Source organism: Scyliorhinus torazame, chromosome 9 (genome assembly GCF_047496885.1).
Source record: "Scyliorhinus torazame isolate Kashiwa2021f chromosome 9, sScyTor2.1, whole genome shotgun sequence".
NCBI lineage: Eukaryota > Metazoa > Chordata > Chondrichthyes > Carcharhiniformes > Scyliorhinidae > Scyliorhinus > Scyliorhinus torazame.
In genome coordinates, this window is record NC_092715.1 from 243,028,941 (window position 1) to 243,047,729 (window position 18,789).

Sequence of the window (18,789 nt, forward strand, 5' to 3'; positions counted from 1 at the left end):
TGGAATTCCTTGCCCAGTGAAGCAGTAGAGGGTCTTTCATTAAATGTTTTTAAGATAAAGATGGATAGTTTTTTGAAGAATAAAGAGATTAAGGGTTATGGTGTTCGGGCAGGAAGGTGGAGCTGAGTCCACAAAAGATCAGCCATGATCTCATTGAATGGTGGAGCAGGCTCAAGGGGCCAGATGGCCTACTCCTGCTTCTAGTTCTTATGTTCTTATGTTATGATTGAGTAAGCTTGTAAATGTTCACCTCAAATAAATGTAAGACTGAGTAAAGATGGCACCAACTGTTGGAGCTGAACACTGAGGTCGGCTGCAGCATGGCTTTGTCAGGGGGAGGTTAAGTCTAAGAAATGTGACTGCATTTTGAGGTGACGAGTAGGTGTATAGATGTGGGCAGTGCGGTTGATGTACTCTACATGGACTTGAATAAGGCTTTTGACAAGGTCCCACATGGGAGACTGATCATGAAGCTAAGGGCCCATAGGATCCAGGACAATTTGGCAAATTGGATCTAAAATTTGCTTAGTGGCAAGAAGCAGATGGTTTTTGGTCAACGGTTGTTTTTGTGACTGGAAGCCTGTGTCAAGTGGTGTACATTTGGGATCGGTGCTGGGTCCCTTGCTGTTTGTAGCATACATTATGATCTAGATGTGAATATGGGAGATATGAAAATTGGTGATGTGGTAAATAACGAGGAGGAAAGCGTTAGATTACAGGGCAATATAGATGGGCTGGTCAGATAGGCAGAATGATGGCAAATAGAATTTAACCCTGAAAAGTGAGAGTTGATGCATTTTGGAGGACTAACAAGGCAAGGGAATACCCAATGAATGGTCGGACCAGGGTGGCATGGTGGCACAGTGGTTAGCACTGCTGCATCACAGCACTGAGGACCCAGGTTCGATCCCGGCCCAGGTCACTGTCCGTGCGGAGCTTGCAAATTCTCCCAGTGTTTGCATGGGTCTCACCCCCACAACCGTAAGATATGCAGGGTAGGTGTTGAAGGCCGGAGCCGGTACACAAAGGATGTGTTTCTTCTTCTGGGCCAACAACATCACAGGGAACAAGCGCCAGATGGTCATACTGTTGATGGCCTGCGGGGCACACACGCGTGGCGTGATCAGGACTCTTCCGTACCCGGCAGTGCCAAATATACACTCGGCCAACTCGTGGCACTTATGGCGCAACACTTTAACCCAACGCCGTCAGTGATTGTTCAAAGGTGTTGTTTGAATATGGCAGTGGGTTCCCCCGGTGAGTCCATCACAGAGTTCATATCACAGCTATCTTCCATGGCCGTGATATGAATTTTGTGAATATGGAACTGCTTTATCGGATATGCTCTGTAATCGTTTGGTCTGCGGTATAAATAATATGGAACACAAAACGTTTGGGCGATATCTTCTTGAATTTTCAGCAAGTGCTGCAGATTTCTTTGTCTCAAGAGAACGCGCGCGGAATGCAGCAAATACAACTGGTGCAGCATCCCAGAAATACAACTGATGCAGCTTCCCAGAAATACAACTGGTGCAGCTTCCCAGAAATACAACTGGTGCAGCTTCCCAGAAATACAACTGATGCAGCTTCCCAGAAATACAACTGATGCAGCATCCCAGAAATACAACTGATGGAGGTGAACATTTTGGGTATCACCACAGACCAGACCGACGGCCGCAGTCACACCGGCAACTGGACCAAACGCCGGCCGTTGAGATGTTGGACGTCTCCAAACTCGGCTGAAGGAGATTCCAGCCCATGTGCAACGTGCGGGCGGTCTAGCCAAAACAGCAGGCAGGAGGGCCGGCACTCCAGGCACCTGGTCGAGGTAGGCGCCAGCCCAGAGCCAGGCCTTGTACCTGGATGATGCAAAGAGGCAGAGAATGAGGCTAAGGTGCAGGTAAACAGTTTGGCAGCGCCCCTTGTGGTCACTATTCGTATTCCAATACAGGTGCGTATGCTGCAAATGGAGTTGGATACAGGCGCTGCCATTTCTGTCGCGGCGCACAGCACCTTTTATCTTATTAAACGGGGTGCACACACTTTGACTTTGGCTGGCACCGCGGCTCATTTGGCCACTTATACTGGGGAACGACTGAATATTGTGGGGACGACACTTACCCCAGTTGACTACTGGCACCAATCAGTTTGTGTTCCCCCTCATTGTTGAGAAAAGAAGTGGCCCTAGCCTAATAGGCCTCGATTGGCTACACCAGCTGCAGTTGGATTGGCAACACATCCTCCAGTGGGACCTGGCAGTCGGTGTCCAGTACCGAGCAAGTTCCCAGAGGTTTTCCAGCCTGGTTTGGGTACAATTAAAGAAGCCGTGGCCAAGATCCGGGTGGACCCAGAGGCCCAGTCATGACATTTTCATGCTCGCCCGGTTCCCTACGCTTTTGTGGAGAAAGTATAGACCGAACTTCGTCGCTTCGAGATCTGGACACCTTTAGGTCTGTGCACTTCACCAATTGGGCGGCGCCAGTAGTTCCCGTCATTAAGCTGGACAAGACTGTCCGCCTCTGCAGAAACTAAGGGCGCGATTTTCCAGACATATTTCGAAGTCTGGTAGCGAGTGGGAATTGGCTCAGCGAGGTCAGCAGCGCAATTCAACGTGAATTGATCCACTTAACGAGGTTGCCCCGGAACGGGAAAAAGATCCAGGGGTTGGCATGGTGGTGCCGGGAGCAGCCCCCCACCCCCGATCCCCCCAACCTCCTATGGCGGCCCACTCCTGCGAAGAGTCCCACACCCCCAGCCAAGAGTCCTCCACCCCCCACCAAGCACTGGGAAGGCAAGCCCAGCAGCCCTCGGCTCTTTGTCCACGAGCAAAGATGGCTACTTCCCTCCTCGGCTCCCCACAGAAGCCCTTCACCAGATTCAGGTTTGTCAAAAGGGGTACTAATCGGCGCCAGTGTGAGCACTTGCAGGGGAGGCTGCTGGACTTGGGGTGGCTCCTGATAATTGGGTTCTCTCCTTGCTACGGCGAGATCCCAATTTCGCCTATGGGAGCAGGTTAGTTGTATCGCAAACGGATTGGCGGCCAGGCAGTCTTGCTGAAGGACCTTCACAACGGGCCCCCCGAAATGTCCAATAGTTCTCATTTTTGGCCTCTCCCGCTATTCACCGGCTTCGTTTCACTTGAACGAGAGCACAACGAGGCCGGAAGATCACACCCTATAAATTGACAGTGAACATGGCTTTCTGGTTAGACTGTTATCCTTTACTCCGCATCAAGGATCTTTATGCTATATTGGCAGGTGGCTACACATTTACAAAATTAGACATGAGCAACACGTATCAACAGCTGCAGCGCGATAAGTCCTCACTGAGGTATATCATGATCAATAGACACAAAGGTCTCTAACGAGTATGCCCGACTACTATTCAGAATATCCTCAGCGTGCGCAGTCTTCCAACGAGTCATGGAGAACATCCTGCGCGGATTGCGGTGCTTTGCGGTTTACTAAGGTGACGTGCTAGTCATGGGGACCATGGACCAGGAGCAGTTACACAACCATGAAGCGGTGTTGAAGCGCTTTTCCGAGTATGGGCTCTGCCTGCGCCGAGTGAAGTGTTTCATGCAAAAGTCAACATCTGTTTGGGATATTGGGTGGACCGGGACGGTCTGCACCTGGCCGTCGAGCCAGTGATCATTCTTTTCTTGGATTCATCAATTATTATAGCAGGTTCAGAATTTGGCAACCATCCCGGCCCCTGTTTAAGAAGCGCCAGCCTTGGATTTGGAGCAAGGCCCAAGATGAGTCATTTTAAAAATTGGTTGTTCTCTTCGGGACTGTTGAAGCATCTTGATCCTTCAAGGCCACTATTCTAATGCATTGCCTTATCTGCAAACCCCCCTACAGCGAACAAAGTGGTCACTGTCCTAAATTTAATGGACACCTTGACCATCAGAAAATCGCGTATGCGTGGCTGGATGCAAACCGACATTGTCCTTGCCAAGGTGCGGCATCTGGTGCTGTACAATGAGCAGCATCGACAGCTACCAGGGAAGTTGAAGGCTTTCTCCTCGAAGTTCTTGCAGCTGACCATAGAAGGCAGTATCCGCATGTGGGGCACGAGGGTTATTGTTTCGGCGAAGAGCCAGGCAGTCTTGCTGAAGGACCTTCACAACGTTCCCCCCGAAGTGTCCAAAATGAAGTTGCTGCCGATAAGTTATGTCTAGCAGCCAGGTTTGGACACAGATATAGACGTTGGCTCAACAGTGCTCCACCTGTTGAGAGCACCAAAGCTCTTGCGGCGGCGGCACCCTTACACCCTTCAGAGTGCTCCGAGCACCCTTGGGCTCCCATACAATTCACTAGTCCATTCCTGGGTTTGATTTTTCTCGTCCTGGTGGATGCCCACTCTGACCAAGAAAAACACTGCAGGGTCTATACTTCCCCAGGAAAATAAGGAAATTCGGCATGCCCACGTTGACTCTTACCAATTTATACAGAACTGCTCCGCATGCAGTAACTGGGGTGGCTTCTGCTGAGATGCTTATGGATCATAGGCTTCGTACACAACTCAGTGAGATTCTCCCAGGCTGCGAAGGTGCGCTGTAACCAGAGGTGCAAGGGCATTGCTTGATTTGATTCCCCCGAGGGGAGGGGGAACTCCAATTAGCATTGCATAAAAGGTTCTCCACGAAGGCATCAATCAAAAAGTGTCAGGGTAGGGATCTACCGGGAAATGCTATATCGTTTTGTAAATAAATCAAACTTCTTTATTTTACTCAGTGTGGACTCACAGTGTCCGTATTAAAGGCACTATTTTGAAGAGCAACAGGGGTGCTTGCCCAGTGTCGAATTATTTAAAATGTATTATCAACAATCGGCATGTATGATGGAACCCCTTCAATCAACCCACGAACGGTGTATTTGAGCTTCTCGAGGTGCAGGAACTCCACCAAATTTGTACACGCCAAAGCCTTCGGCAGTGCCACCAACCACCAGCCCACCAGGATGCGCCTCAGTGCTATCAATGAAGCGAAGGCCAGGACATCTACCCCTGTCCCCATCCGCAGTTCCGGCACATCGGAGAGCTTAAAAAACATCACCAGTGGGGAGGGTTGCACCCTCACAATCAGGATCACCGACAAGGTGATTGGTTGAACACACTGGTTTAGGAGCTGGTTTAGCACCCTGGGCTAAATAGCTAGCTTGTAATGCAGAACAAAGCAGCAGCGCGGGTTCAATTCCCGTACCAGCCTCCCCAAACAGGCGCCGGAACGTGGCGACTAGGGGCTTTTCACAGTAACTTCAGTGAAGCCTACTTGTGACAATAAATTATCATTATTAATGTGTCAAAAAAGGATCCCCAAAACTCCTCCAGTCTGGGACACAAACAGAACATGCGTGTACACTATGGGGCCCACTCGAACAGCGCTTACAACGGTCCTCCGTCCCTTCAAAAAAAGCGGCTCATCCTTGCTTTTGTAAGATGCTCTCGATAAACTGCCTATAACTGAATGAGGCTTAGCCATGCGCACAATGTCACATTCAACCTCAACACCTCATATATCCCTTCTTCCAGTATCAAGCCCAACTCCTCCACCCATTTTGCCTTCCCCTCCTCAAACTTAACCCAGCATTCCCTGCATCTCTTGCATAAAATGACAAGAACCGGCCTTTGTTGGGGCCAAACAGAGCTGTATGTAAAAGCTTCCTAGCTTTTACCTCGATTTATGAAGCCCAAAAATTCCATATTCTGTGTTAATCACTCTCTCAATATGTCCTGCCACCTACACAGATCTGCTCATATTTCCCTCTGTGCCTGCGCTCTTTAGAATTATGCCTTTTGGTGTATATTGCTTCTCCCCATCCCCCCTACAAAATGAATCACCTTTTCGATATTAAATTCAATCTGCTACTTTTCTGCCCATTCTACAATTCTACCTATGTCCTGTTGCAGTCAATTCCCATCATCCCCAATGTTTGCCACTCAAGTTTGGTATTATCAGCAAATTTTGAAATTTGACTACGTGTTCCAAGTTCCATATCATTGATCTATAGAACAAAAAGTGCTCCTAGCCCTGACCACCACCAGTCTGAAAAACCACCATCTACCATGACTCGCTGCTTTTTATCCTTAAAATAACAGTTTAATCCAATCTCACATTGGCCCTCCTATTGTATAAGCATTGATTTTTTTTTTTTTAAACCAGTCTTTAATGTGGTAACTTGTCAAGTGCTTTCTTAAAATCCATATCAACATTATCCACCGTCTTCCCTTCACCAAACTTGTTCATTACTTCAAAGAACTCAATTAGATTAGTCAAGTGTTATCTGCCTGCTACAAATCCATGCTGGCTCTCCTTAATTAATCAAACCTCTCCAAGTGCCTATTGATTCTTTCCCTGATTAAAGAATCCAAAACCTTACCTGCCCCTGATGTTCGACTAACTCAACTGTAGTAGCTAGGACTGTCCTCGCACCCTTTCCTGAATCAGGGATCATATTAGCCACTCCTTAATCCTCTGGCACCTTCCCCATATCTAGGGAAGCTTGAAAAATTAAGGCAAGCCCTTCCACTATCTCCACCCCCACTTCCTTTTGCAACATGGGATGCAAGCCACCCAGACCAGATGACTTATCTACCTACCCTACGCATAGGCCAACAGCATCGCCCTTTCAATTTTCACACGACTGATTGCTTTCGCTATCTCTGCTTCTACCAATATTTTGTCAAATTCCTCTTCCTGAGTAAACATCAATGCAAAGAACTCCCCAAGTATTCAAGCCTTGCCCTCCACATATCACCCTCTGACCCCTAATATGATCCACTCCACCTCTTACTACCTGCTTGCTATTTATATGCATGCTTTTTTAGTCTTATTTTTCCTTACACTGTTCTGGTGTATATTTTCAATATTGGTCTGTTGTTTCAGATTTCCAATATTTGTATTTTTCCCTTTTTTATATCATAGATATTCCAGCATTTGGCTCAGTAGTGGCCCTCTTGCCTCAGGAGACCGTTGGTTCCAGTCTCACGCAGAAGCAAATCACCTAGGTTAACATTTCAGTGCTACTGAGGGAGCGCTGCACGGTCAAGAGCTGCTTTATTTCACATGAGATCTTCAACCAAAACCCCAAGTGTTTGCTCAACTGAGTGTAGAGGATCCCATTGCACTTGGCAAACAAAAGTAGAGAAGCTCTCTCACAGTCTGGCCAACATTTACTTTTCAACCAAGGCTAATGGAACAGGTTAGCTAGTCACCTAATAATTATGGGACCCGGTTTTATGCAAATTGAATATATTTGATTATATCACAACAGTGACTAAATTTCAGAAGTACTTCATTGGCTGGAAAGTAATTTGAGCATGAAATACACTAATTGCAAGTTTCTGCACAAGATTTGGAGGTTGATGATATTATAGAGCTATAAATGTTCATCAGCAAACTTACAGATCCAGTAAAAGATCCTGATTTTGATACTTTCGTAGATGTAAAAAGTGGTCATATGTGTGAACTGGTAATAGATTAGGAACATTCACTAATGTTAACACAATATTCAGTTCCATTCATAAACTCCTCAGATAATGAAGCAGCCAATGCCTGCACTTAGCAAGGCCCGGACAACATTCAATCTTGGCCTGATAAATGGCAAGTAAAATGATAGTCTCCAGCAAGTGAGAAACAACAACCTCCTCTTGACATTTAACTGCATTATCGCTGAGCCCTCTCTCATTAACATCGTGGGGGTTACCATTGACCATAAATTTAGCACAACGGCCATATAAATACAAGGGCTGGTTTAGCACACTGGGCTAAATAGCTGGCTTTTAAAGCAAACCAAGGCAGGCCAGCAGCACGGTTCAATTCCTGTACCAGCCTCCCCGAACAGGTGCCGGAATGTGGCGACTAGAGGCTTTTCACAGTAACTTCATTTAAAGCCTACTTGTGACAATAGCGATTTTCATTTAATTTAATTTCAAGAGCAGCTCAAAGGATAGGAATTCTACAGCAAGATACCCATCTCCCGATTCCCCAAAGCTTGTCCACCATCTACAAGGCAAGAGTGTGATGGAATACTCCTCACTTTCTTAGATAAGTGCAGCAGTGTGCACCATCTACAAGGTCCGCTGCAGCCACTTACGAAGGCTTCTTCGACAACATCTTCAATACCAGTGACCTCCACCACTAAGAAGGAAAAGGGCAGCGCAAGAATAGCACAAGCTGCACGTTTCCTTCCAAGTCACATGCCATCCTGACTTGGAATGTTCTTTCCTCATCAGTGGGCAAAACTCCTGGAACTCCCTCCCCAACAGCACGGTGGTGTAACTATACTAAACGGATTGCAGAAGTTCAAGAAGGTGCTTAACAGTATCACCTACAGGTGGACAATAAATGCTGCCCTTGCCAGTGACCCCCACATCCCATGAACATTTTATTAACCTCCTACTCTTTCATTCTTTATTTCACTCAGCTTGGAATAATCTGTTACTTGGACACAATTCATTACTGCCATTTACATTTGTGAAAATCGGAACCTTCCATTAAATCTTTTAAGGATATTCTTAGGACAGTTCTTAAAGCACATACAAATAAATAATTTGAGATTCTGTATGTCTACCAAAATGTGTAATCTGGCCCACTTCAATCAAACAGCTACTTATACTAGCTGCTTATTAAGTGCACAATTTTAGCTGCACATTTAAATAATTTGTGACACATCGCAAGCATAATATAAAAACAATACAACAGAGACATGTATTATCATTTCAGCTCGAGTTTATGCCAGTACCTATTATACCACTCAACGCAAAGCACATCTATCTTGGATCATATTCCTTTGACTACTGGAAGAAAGTTCTCTTTTCACACCTTTGTCTCCACGTGTTAAAAATGTGATGAATCTAAAATAGCTGACTTTATGACACGGGTGAAAAGGCGTTTAATGAAGGTGTGTTATGGGCATGTAAAATTACAGTAAAACTGCCCTGCTCCTTCTATCCAATATCCATAAACCACTTTCCCATCCCAGTTTCTAAAATTTGCATTATCAACACAAATTATTGATGGGGACAGATCCAAAAAGAACACAAGAAGCTATGAGATAGAAAGAAGTTCGCCCTGCAAAATCCTGCAGTCACAAAAAAAAGAGTGGAGTGTTCTTACAAATCGATTCACATGCTTAGCTAGCATATTACTGGAAATATATTTTCTTCGTAATAAATAAGTGCATCACAAGCGATTCAGAGTAATGACCTAACAAGTTTGAAATCAGAAGTCAGATAGCAAGATACTTTACATCAAACAAAAGCATGCTCATAGTTTTTACTCAAATACTCTGGCCTGACAAGTTCAGTTCAGACTGGCAAATGATGGTAACCCTAGATATAAGAGCAATTAAGGAATATTTATTTCATAAAGAGTACAGCATTTGAATTGCACAATTGAAGTACTCACTCTGTGCCACTAGGTGACACTGGAGAGAAACTCAAAAAACATCCACAAAAAATGTGCAACAATTGCTTGCGGCAATCAACAGCATCAGCAAGAGGGACGTGGCTTTTGTGCCTCATTTGATCATGAGCTGTGAGTTGCCAGCAGTACTTAGCCTGATTGTGGGTGAGCAAAAAATCAGGCAGCGGTAACATCATTTAAAAGCAGCCTTACACTTGGGAGTGCACAGCACGGTCGAAGGTGCTCCTTCTTACAGATGTCATGCAAGAGTGCCTTTAAGAAATGGATGTGTAAGCAATGTACCTTTAAGAAAACAGTGATGTCAGAGAGTGGGTGGAGCTGGGCTTTGGGTCAGCCATTTTGCAGGTTTTTAGTTTCAGTTTAAAAGCAGTGTCTGTGTGTTTCCAGAGAGCTGCAAGTTTTGCAGTTTGGTTTTGCTGAGAGCAGCTAAAAAGTAGAAAGCCAGAGTGCGACAGTCTCTGCCATTTTACAAAATATATATATATATATATATCCTTTAACCTGATGTGATACTGTTTAAGGGTGTTGAGTCTCTTGGAAGTTTGAAGGAACATTTTAAGGAAGTATTTACTGTTGCAATGTTTTCTGAGTTATCTTTGAAGGGGTTTTGGGAGATCCAATGTTTATTTGGGATGTTGGGTTGAGTTCATGGAATAAACAGTGTTTTGTGTTTACAAACCCACGTGTCCATAGTTGTAATCCCACACCTAGGGAAAAAGCCATGTGCTCGGTAAAGCAACAAATCCATTAAAGGGGGAGGTTGGTTGAACTCCATGATATATTTTGGGGTTCAGAAAGACCTCGCCCACAACACAGATGAGACAACAAATCAAGCCTTCATCTACCTTCTTGGGTTAGTGCAAAGGTTCATTTGGCACTACTCAAAAAGAACAAGGTAATTCTTCCCAGTGGCCTGGACAACATATACCAACGCCTAAAGTAGATTAAAGCAAATTACTGTGGATGCTGGAATCTGAAACAAAAACAGAAAATACTGGACAATCTCAGGGCGGCACGGTGGCATAGTGCAGCCTCACAACTCCAGGATCCCCTTAGTGTCCAAAAGGTTAGATGGGGATTCGGGGTTAGGGTGGAGGCATGGGCTTAAGTAGGGTGTTCTTTCTAAGGGCCGGTGCAGGCTCGATGGGCCGAATTGCCTTCTTCTGCACTGTAAATTCTATGATTCCAAGAGGTCTGACGGCATCTGTGGACAGAGAAGGGAGCTAACGTTGCGAGTCTGGATGACTCTTTGTCAAAGTTTTTTCTGATTTTGTAGCTAAAAAAAATCGTTTGATCATTTATTTCACTGCTGTTTATAGAAACTTGCTATGGATAAATTGGCTGCAGCATTTCCAACACTACAGGTGTAGCACGTTTCAAAAAGTCGTTAATCAGTGTTAAGCATTTTGGGACAACCTGCAGTTGGAAAAGGTGCTAACTAAAATGCAAGTCTTTCTTTCACACAATACTGAAATTCCTTGTGCTGCTACTTGCACACTCTACATTTACTACATTCCGCACAGTTACTCCTCTCACTTCTGCCCATCTGCGGCAACTTTCAAACACCACAAGCAGAATTCTTTTTTTAAGATTTCCAATTAAGCGACAATTTGGTGCGGCCAATCCACCTAACCTGCACATCTTTGGGTTGTGGGGGTGAGAACCACGCAGATATGGGGAGAATGTGCAAACTCCACACGGACAGTGACCCAGGGCCGGAATCGAACCCGGGTCCTCGGCGGCGTGAGGCAGCAGTGCTAACCACTGTGTCTCCATGCCACCCTCACAAGCAGTCTTTTAACCCTGACACACATCTTCACAGGCGTTAAGCAAGTCACCCAAATATTACCGACTTTCTTCTTTGAGAACGAGCTGGCACACAACAGCATGCAGATGAAAGCAGAAGTACTCTCAAGCCTTAAACACCATTACTAACAGTGTGCTGCAACCTTCAAATGCATCAAGTCAAACTTGTCAGGTTTCTGGGATAGTTCCCTGAATAATTTCATATCCCATATGTTTAGTTTGGTGCTGCCTCAAAAGTGCACAGGTTCAGTCAGACTGGTATGTGATTATGATTGGCACCATCTCCTGGATATAATCAGAAACAGAATTGAACATATAAGCTAAAAATACGCTCCAAGTATTTACCCACCAGGAAATACCACCACAAACATGATTAATTATACATTCTGATAGTATGACAAAGACATTTCTGCAACCTTCTTCAAATTGGGATGGTAGTACACAGCTCAAAACTCAGATTATACGTTGCTCTTAAAATAAAGAATGTCAGAGCTAGAAACATGTTTTTTGTACCAAAATTGTGGAGCAACCAGTTATCTTCCACAAGTGTCCTCGGGCAAGAAGGGTTAATGCTTGGTTCACAGGGTATTATGGAGTGTGCACTCACATATACATACACACAAATATACACAAAAACTGGCATGCAGGTACAGCAAGCAATTAGGAAAGCAAATTGCACAGTGCTTTGCTGTGGTCACACTTGGAATACTGTGTAATTTTGGTCTCCATAGTTAAGGAAGAATATACTTGCACTGGAGGTAGCACAGCAAAAGTTTACTAACTTGGTCCCCCAGGATGAGCGGGTTCTCCCATGATGGGAGCTGAGTAAATTGGGTCTACATTCTCCAGAGTAAAAGTAATAATTCAGCTTTCACGAACACAACACTCTTGAAATGGTGCACCTGGGTTGTTGGGACTCCCCTGTCCATCACTGACAGCTGCATTCCACCAATGGCAAAATGATCAAATGGAAAGCCACAAGACAAACTGTACTCATCAGTCAGAATAACATACACAAACTTATCTCAAGTTATGGTCTACACCTTAGGGTCCTAAGAGAGACAGTTCCAGGGATAGAAATTTATGCTGTGACTGGATCCCCAAGATTGAAAGTTAGTAAATGTGACATTATTCAATAAAGGAGGGAAGTGATATGACAGGAAACTACAGGGCAGTTCCCCGACAACGCTGGAATCTATTATTAGTCGTCTTTATTTATTTATTTTTTTAATTTTAATTTTCCAAATTAAGGGGTAATTTAGCGTGGCCAATCCACCTACCCTGCACATTTTTGGGGGGTTGGGGGTGGGGGGGTGGAAGAGAGAGACCCACGTAGAAACGGGGAGAATATGCAAACTCCACACGGACAGTGACCTGGGGCCGGGATCGAACCCGGGTCCTTGGCACCGTGACGCAGCGGTGTTAATTAACCACTGCGCCACCACACCGCCTTATTATTATTAGTCTTAACAATGCACTTAGAAAAATGTAGTATGACGAGAACAAATCAGCATGATTTTACGAAAGGGAAATCCTGTTTGACAATTTTTTTGACTTATAAATAGCATTCGATAAGGTGCCACACAAAAGATTATTAAACAAGATAAAGTTCATGCAGTTGAAGGTGATATATTAGCATGGCTAGAGGATTATTTGATGGATAGGAATCAGAGTAGGGATAAATGGGGCATTTTAAAGTCAGCAGGCCATGGCTGGGATCATGCTGGGACCTCGGCTATATGTTGAGAGAGTGACAAGGTGACAAATGCGAGTACAGTCTGAAAAAGTGAGGTTTCATAGATTATCATAGAATTTACAGTGCAGAAGGAGGCCATTCGGCCCATCGGGTCTGCACCGGCTCTTGGAAAGAGCACCCTACCCAAGGTCAACACCTCCGCCCTATCCCCATAACCCAGTAACCCCACCCAACACTAAGGGCAATTTTGGACACTAAGGGCAATTTATCATGGCCAATCCACCTAACCCGCACATCTTTGGACTGTGGGAGGAAACCGGAGCACCCGGAGGAAACCCACGCACACACGGGGAGGATGTGCAGACTCCGCACAGTGACCCAAGCCGGAATCGAACCTGGGACCCTGGAGGTCATTCACTTTGCTGTACAACTGGAAAAGCAGAATATGTTTTTAAAAAGCATGGAACTTATAAATGTTGATGTTCAAAGAAGCTTGGCTGTAATGGTACGAGGAACACAAAGTTGTAATACAGGTCCAGCAATTAGGGAAACAAATTGTACGGAGATTATAACTGGAAAATTTTGATCTCAATATTTAAGAAAGAATGTACTTGCATCAGAGGCAGCACAGCCAAGGTTCACTAAATTGGTCCCTGGAATGAGAGGTTGTCCTATGATGAGAGCAGAGTAAATTTGGTCCATTTCACTGGAGTTTAGGAGAATGAGAGATGATCTCATTTGAGGGAAGCGAGTGGATATTGTGGAGGCACTGCCCCTAATTTTTCAGTCTTCCTTAGATGGTAGAACTGCAAATGGTACACCCTTGTCGAAAAATGGCCTGAAAGTCCAGTGACTACAGACCAGTCAGTTCAACTTTGATGGTGGGAAAACTTATAGAAACAATAATGCAGGAGAAAATTAATAGGCACATGGACAAGTTAATCTAGGAAAGCCAGCATGGATTTCTCAAGGGGAAATCGTGTTTAACTACCTTGGAGTTTTCTTTTTTGAAGGGGTAAGGGAGGGGGTTGATGAGGGTAATGCTGTTGATGTGGTGCACATAGACTTACAAAACACACTTGATACAGTGCCACACAACAGGCTAGAGCAAAGTTATAGCTCATGGAATAAAAGGGACAGTAGCAACATGGATCCAAAATTGGCTGAGTACAGGAAACAAAGTAGTTGCTTTTCAGCCTGGAGGAAAGTTTGTAATGGAGTTCCCATAAGTCTGGGGCCCTTGCTTTTCCCAAAATATTTTCATGACCTAATGCTTGGTGTACAGGGCACAATTTTGAAATTTGCAGATATAGAACTTGTATGCATTGTGAACTGTGAGTAGGATAGTGTAGAATTTCAAGTTGGTGGATTTGGTGGACAGGTGACACATGGAGTTCAATGCAGAGACATATTAAGTAATTCATTCTAGTAAGAAGAACAAAGACAATATAAAATGGGTACAATTCTAAACGGGTTGCAGTGGGACCTGCGTGTATATGTTATTTTGGCAGGACAGGTTGAGAGAGCAGTTAATAAAGCATACAGTATCCCAGGTTTTGTTAATAAGGGCATAGAGTACAAGAGCAAGGCGGTCATGTTGAACTTCTATAAAACACTAGTTCAAACTCAACTACCATACTGTGTCCAATTCTGGGGGCTGCACTTTAGGAAGGCTGCGAAGGCATTGGAGAGCATGCAGAAAAGTTTCTTAAGAATAGTCCAGGGATGAGGAAGTTGAGCACGCGCCGCGTCCTCGGACCTTCTCTTTTTGGCTCTGGCTCTGCTGCGAGCGGTGGAATGGCTCCTCGTAAGGGCAAGGAAAAGAAGGAGAAGCAGGTGAGTAGCCTGGGACCCCAGGTGGCTGAGGGAGAGAATGTTTTTGGAGTTTGCCACATCTTTGGTTCCTTCAACGATACTTTTGTTCATGAAACACACCTGTCCCCTGCAAGGAAACCACCTGCCGTGTCACTGGGGGTATGAAGGTGAAGGCAGACAGAGACGAGTCCTCCCCCTACGCTGCCATGTTGGCTGCTCAGGACATCTCTCAGAAATTCAAGGAGTTGGACATCACTGCACTACAAATCAAACTGGAGGCAATAGGACTAAGACTCCTGGACCCGGTGCCCAGCCAGCCCCGAGGGCCCTTGCTCTATCTGGGATGCAAATTGGCTGGAACAAGGACGTTACTCCCATTCTGTCAGACAGCACTCGCAGAAAGGGAGGTCGCCGTTTGTAAATGTTTTCTGTGTGTACCATTATAACTAATAAAAGAGTTCTGCTGAAAAAAAGCTCTTGTGCAATTACAGAACTCATTCTCCCCCCCCCCCCCAACTCAATCGCTCACACTGACCCCCAAACTCCTCCCTTGACCTCTTTCCTCCCCCCCCCCCCCCCCCCCCCCCCCCCCCCCCCCCCCCGACTAACCAAGCTGACTGGACTAGTTCTCCAATGACCCTTCCCACACCTGACTACCCCATATAAACCAGACCAATCCTCCCAATCTACTTGCCACTTCAACCACCTTCTACCCTGCCCATTCATCCAATCACCAACGTTCCTCCATTTATAAACATTCACACTGGATCACAAACTTACCATATGGCAGCTAGTATTGCAAAAATCGGTGTTTCGTTTTTTTTTCTCCCAGTGCTACAACATTGGAGTGCTCATCGGGACATTGCGCTCTGCATTTCTGGAGAAGTCACGCTTGGAAGACTCAGCAAGAAATGCAAAGCATCATCGAGGCGTGGAAAAGTTCAAGCAGGGTGGCATGATTGTCACTCTGCAGAAGATCCAGACCACTGTTTCTCTTCAACCATACGAGGTACCACCTTATTACAGAAAATGCAGTCTGTGGATCATTCATTGTATGAGTTTGTTTCTAATCAGTGTATTTTTCAGGAGTGGGGGAAAATACACATTGCCAGGCCTCAAATATATAGCAGAAAGAAATAAAACATCAATGCAACATAGTCATTATACCTACCAAGATTTTGGTCCTCCAAAATGTAGATAATTAATGCTGTACAGATCCATATCTTCAGTATGCCAAGCAAAAGTTGTTTTCCACATGCCGAAGTATAAATATGGTGTGTTCACACCTTCGATAGCAATGCCGCTTTCTTCTGCTACTACATCCAAAATTGTATTCAAACGGCTGATATTCCATTCGTCAATATCCTAGGAAATAATTACATTTCAAATTAATCATATGGATAGTACAACAAAGAAATGGAACCTACACTTTACACTGGTTTGATTCTCGTAATGAAGGGGGCCAAAACCCAGTCTGAATATTTTGCCAGGATAAATATATCTGAAATTTTAAAAAGTCAACACCTTATTAAGTTTTGTTAGACCTGCGGTTGTACAGCAAACGCACATCACTTGCCCAATTACAACCAGTTCCAAGTCAAGCCAAAGCTTGACTAGACTTCTTAGGTATTGTGCTCAAGTCAGTGGTTAACTGCAGTCAACAACAATTCAGTGGAGAAACACTGCACCAGGAAATAAAGTGAGGGAAGCTGCCTTTGCTGGTCATGTGAAGGGGCATAATCTGGTTTCCAGCTGTCAAAAGAGAGATGAGCGAGGAAGTAAAGATGCATACCACATAAAGCACAAATATCCAGCGGCACAGGGTAATGAAAGCGATAGAATACTGTGGATCTGAATCAAAGTTGAAAAGGCAGTGTGCAACTCATGGCCACAAATCTGGAGATTGCACCAACTGCTTATTCTAAATGAATTGGCAATGACCCTTGTATTTGGCTGTGCAATACAGGTATTATCATGACACCTTGGAAGCAAAAGCTGATGGGTACAAAACAAAATGGGAACAGCTCCAGCAGTAGCTGTAGTGGCTCATATTCACTAAGGTTTAGATGATCCCCACAGTTAATTTTCTTCTGCTTTGTGCACAGGTGACAATAAAATTGCTTTTTTTTTCTACAGAGATTAACCCAAAGCCATTTTTCAGCATTCCAGCAACAATGGCAAAACCGAAAAATGTTAAAGAGGCATTTCCTGTCAAAGTATAGTTCACCACTTAAATATGTTCTTTGATAGCTTAAAGATAGGATAAAACTTTTTGGAAGTTGCTTGACATTTGGATCGATTTCTTCCATTTACATTCTACATCATTTCAAGCCATCACCCTCTTCCCCCAGAATAGAGAGGAATTTACTCAGCTGGAACCTGCGTCGGGTATCTATTGGATTTGCATCTTCAATTTACATTGAATAGTAAGTACAGATGGCTCAGCTAGCAAAAGTTAGTTCTGATACGAAACCAAATAATCAGTTAAATCTCAGTAAACAAGTGGTTCATTTTAACCAGCAATTCTCAAACTAGGTTCTTGCCAACCCTGGGGTTCTGTGGGACTCACCCAGAGGTTCCTCAGTAGGTCTGGCCGTTTTAAATTTGAGAAACGCTGTCCTTCCAGCTTGCCTAATCAAAGGCGGTTTTCACACTGCGTTGGCTAGTGATAGGTGCACTAGTCAACCTATCAGCAGCCAATGCACTGAGAAGCCGGCCTTCGTTTGGACGAGCTGGAAATAAAGGCAAAGTCAGTCATCAGCAAAGTCAGGACAAAAGCGGCTGGATAGCGGAGCGAGGTAGGCCACAGTCATGAGGAGGAAGTGGAGGCCAGAGTTGGATGCTGGGAGTGGAGGGCAACGGGCATGGAGTGAGTGCGAATGTTTGAATGTAAGAAAGAGAAGTGAGTGAGAGACAGAGTGTCAGAGTGAGAGACAGTGTGTCAGAGTGAGAGACAGAGTGTCAGAGTGAGGGACAGAGTGTCAGAGTGAGGGACAGAGTGTCAGAGTGAGAGACAGAGGGACAGAGTGTCAGAGTGAGGGACAGAGTGTCAGAGTGAGGGACAGAGGGTCAGAGTGAGGGACAGAGTGACAGAGTGAGGGACAGAGTGAGGGTCAGAGTGAGAGTCAGAGTGAGAGTCAGAGTGAGAGTCAGAGTGAGAGTCAGAGTGAGAGTCAGAGTGAGAGTCAGAGTGAGAGTCAGAGTGAGAGTCAGAGTGAGAGTCAGAGTGAGGGACAGAGTGAGGGACAGAGTGAGGGACAGAGTGAGGGACAGAGTGAGGGACAGAGTGAGGGTCAGAGTGAGGGTCAGAGTGAGGGTCAGAGTGAGGGTCAGAGTGAGAGAGTGAGGGTCAGAGTGAGAGAGTGAGGGTCAGAGTGAGAGAGTGAGGGTCAGAGTGAGAGAGTGAGCGCGTTCAGAGTGAGAGAGTGCGCGCGTTCAGAGTGAGAGAGTGCGCGCGTTCAGAGTGAGAGAGTGCGCGCGTTCAGAGTGCGCGCGTTCAGAGTGAGAGAGTGCGCGCGTTCAGAGTGAGAGAGTGCGCGCGTTCAGAGTGAGAGAGTGCGCGCGTTCAGAGTGAGAGAGTGCGCGCGTTCAGAGTGAGAGAGTGCGCGCGTTCAGAGTGAGAGAGTGCGCGCGTTCAGAGTGAGAGAGTGCGCGCGTTCAGAGTGAGAGAGTGCGCGCGTTCAGAGTGAGAGAGTGCGCGCGTTCAGAGTGCGCGCGTTCAGAGTGCGCGCGTTCAGAGTGCGCGCGTTCAGAGTGCGCGCGTTCAGAGTGCGCGCGTTCAGAGTGCGCGCGTTCAGAGTGCGCGCGTTCAGAGTGCGCGCGTTCAGAGTGCGCGCGTTCAGAGTGCGCGCGTTCAGAGTGCGCGCGTTCAGAGTGCGCGCGTTCAGAGTGCGCGCGTTCAGAGCGCCCGCGCGCGTTCAGAGCGCCCGCGCGCGTTCAGAGCGCCCGCGCGCGTTCAGAGCGCCCGCGCGCGTTCAGAGTGCGCGCGTTCAGAGCGCCCGCGCGCGTTCAGAGCGCCCGCGCGTTCAGAGCGCCCGCGCGT

General features: G+C 45.8%; 1 protein-coding gene and 1 pseudogene across 5 annotated transcripts in view; one reads left to right on the forward strand and one right to left on the reverse strand.

Moving 5' to 3' along the window:
* LOC140429773 (lysine-specific demethylase 4C-like) overlaps positions 1-18,789 on the reverse strand; it is a 557,303-nt gene that overhangs the window by 439,342 nt on the left and 99,172 nt on the right. For all 5 annotated transcript variants that reach the window (XM_072517215.1, XM_072517213.1, XM_072517214.1 and 2 more), the window contains one exon: positions 15,919-16,112. In XM_072517215.1, the coding sequence (XP_072373316.1) occupies positions 15,919-16,112 (194 nt within the window). The remainder of the gene's footprint in view (positions 1-15,918; positions 16,113-18,789) is intronic.
* Positions 14,730-15,168, forward strand: LOC140429938 (small ribosomal subunit protein uS11-like; annotated as a pseudogene).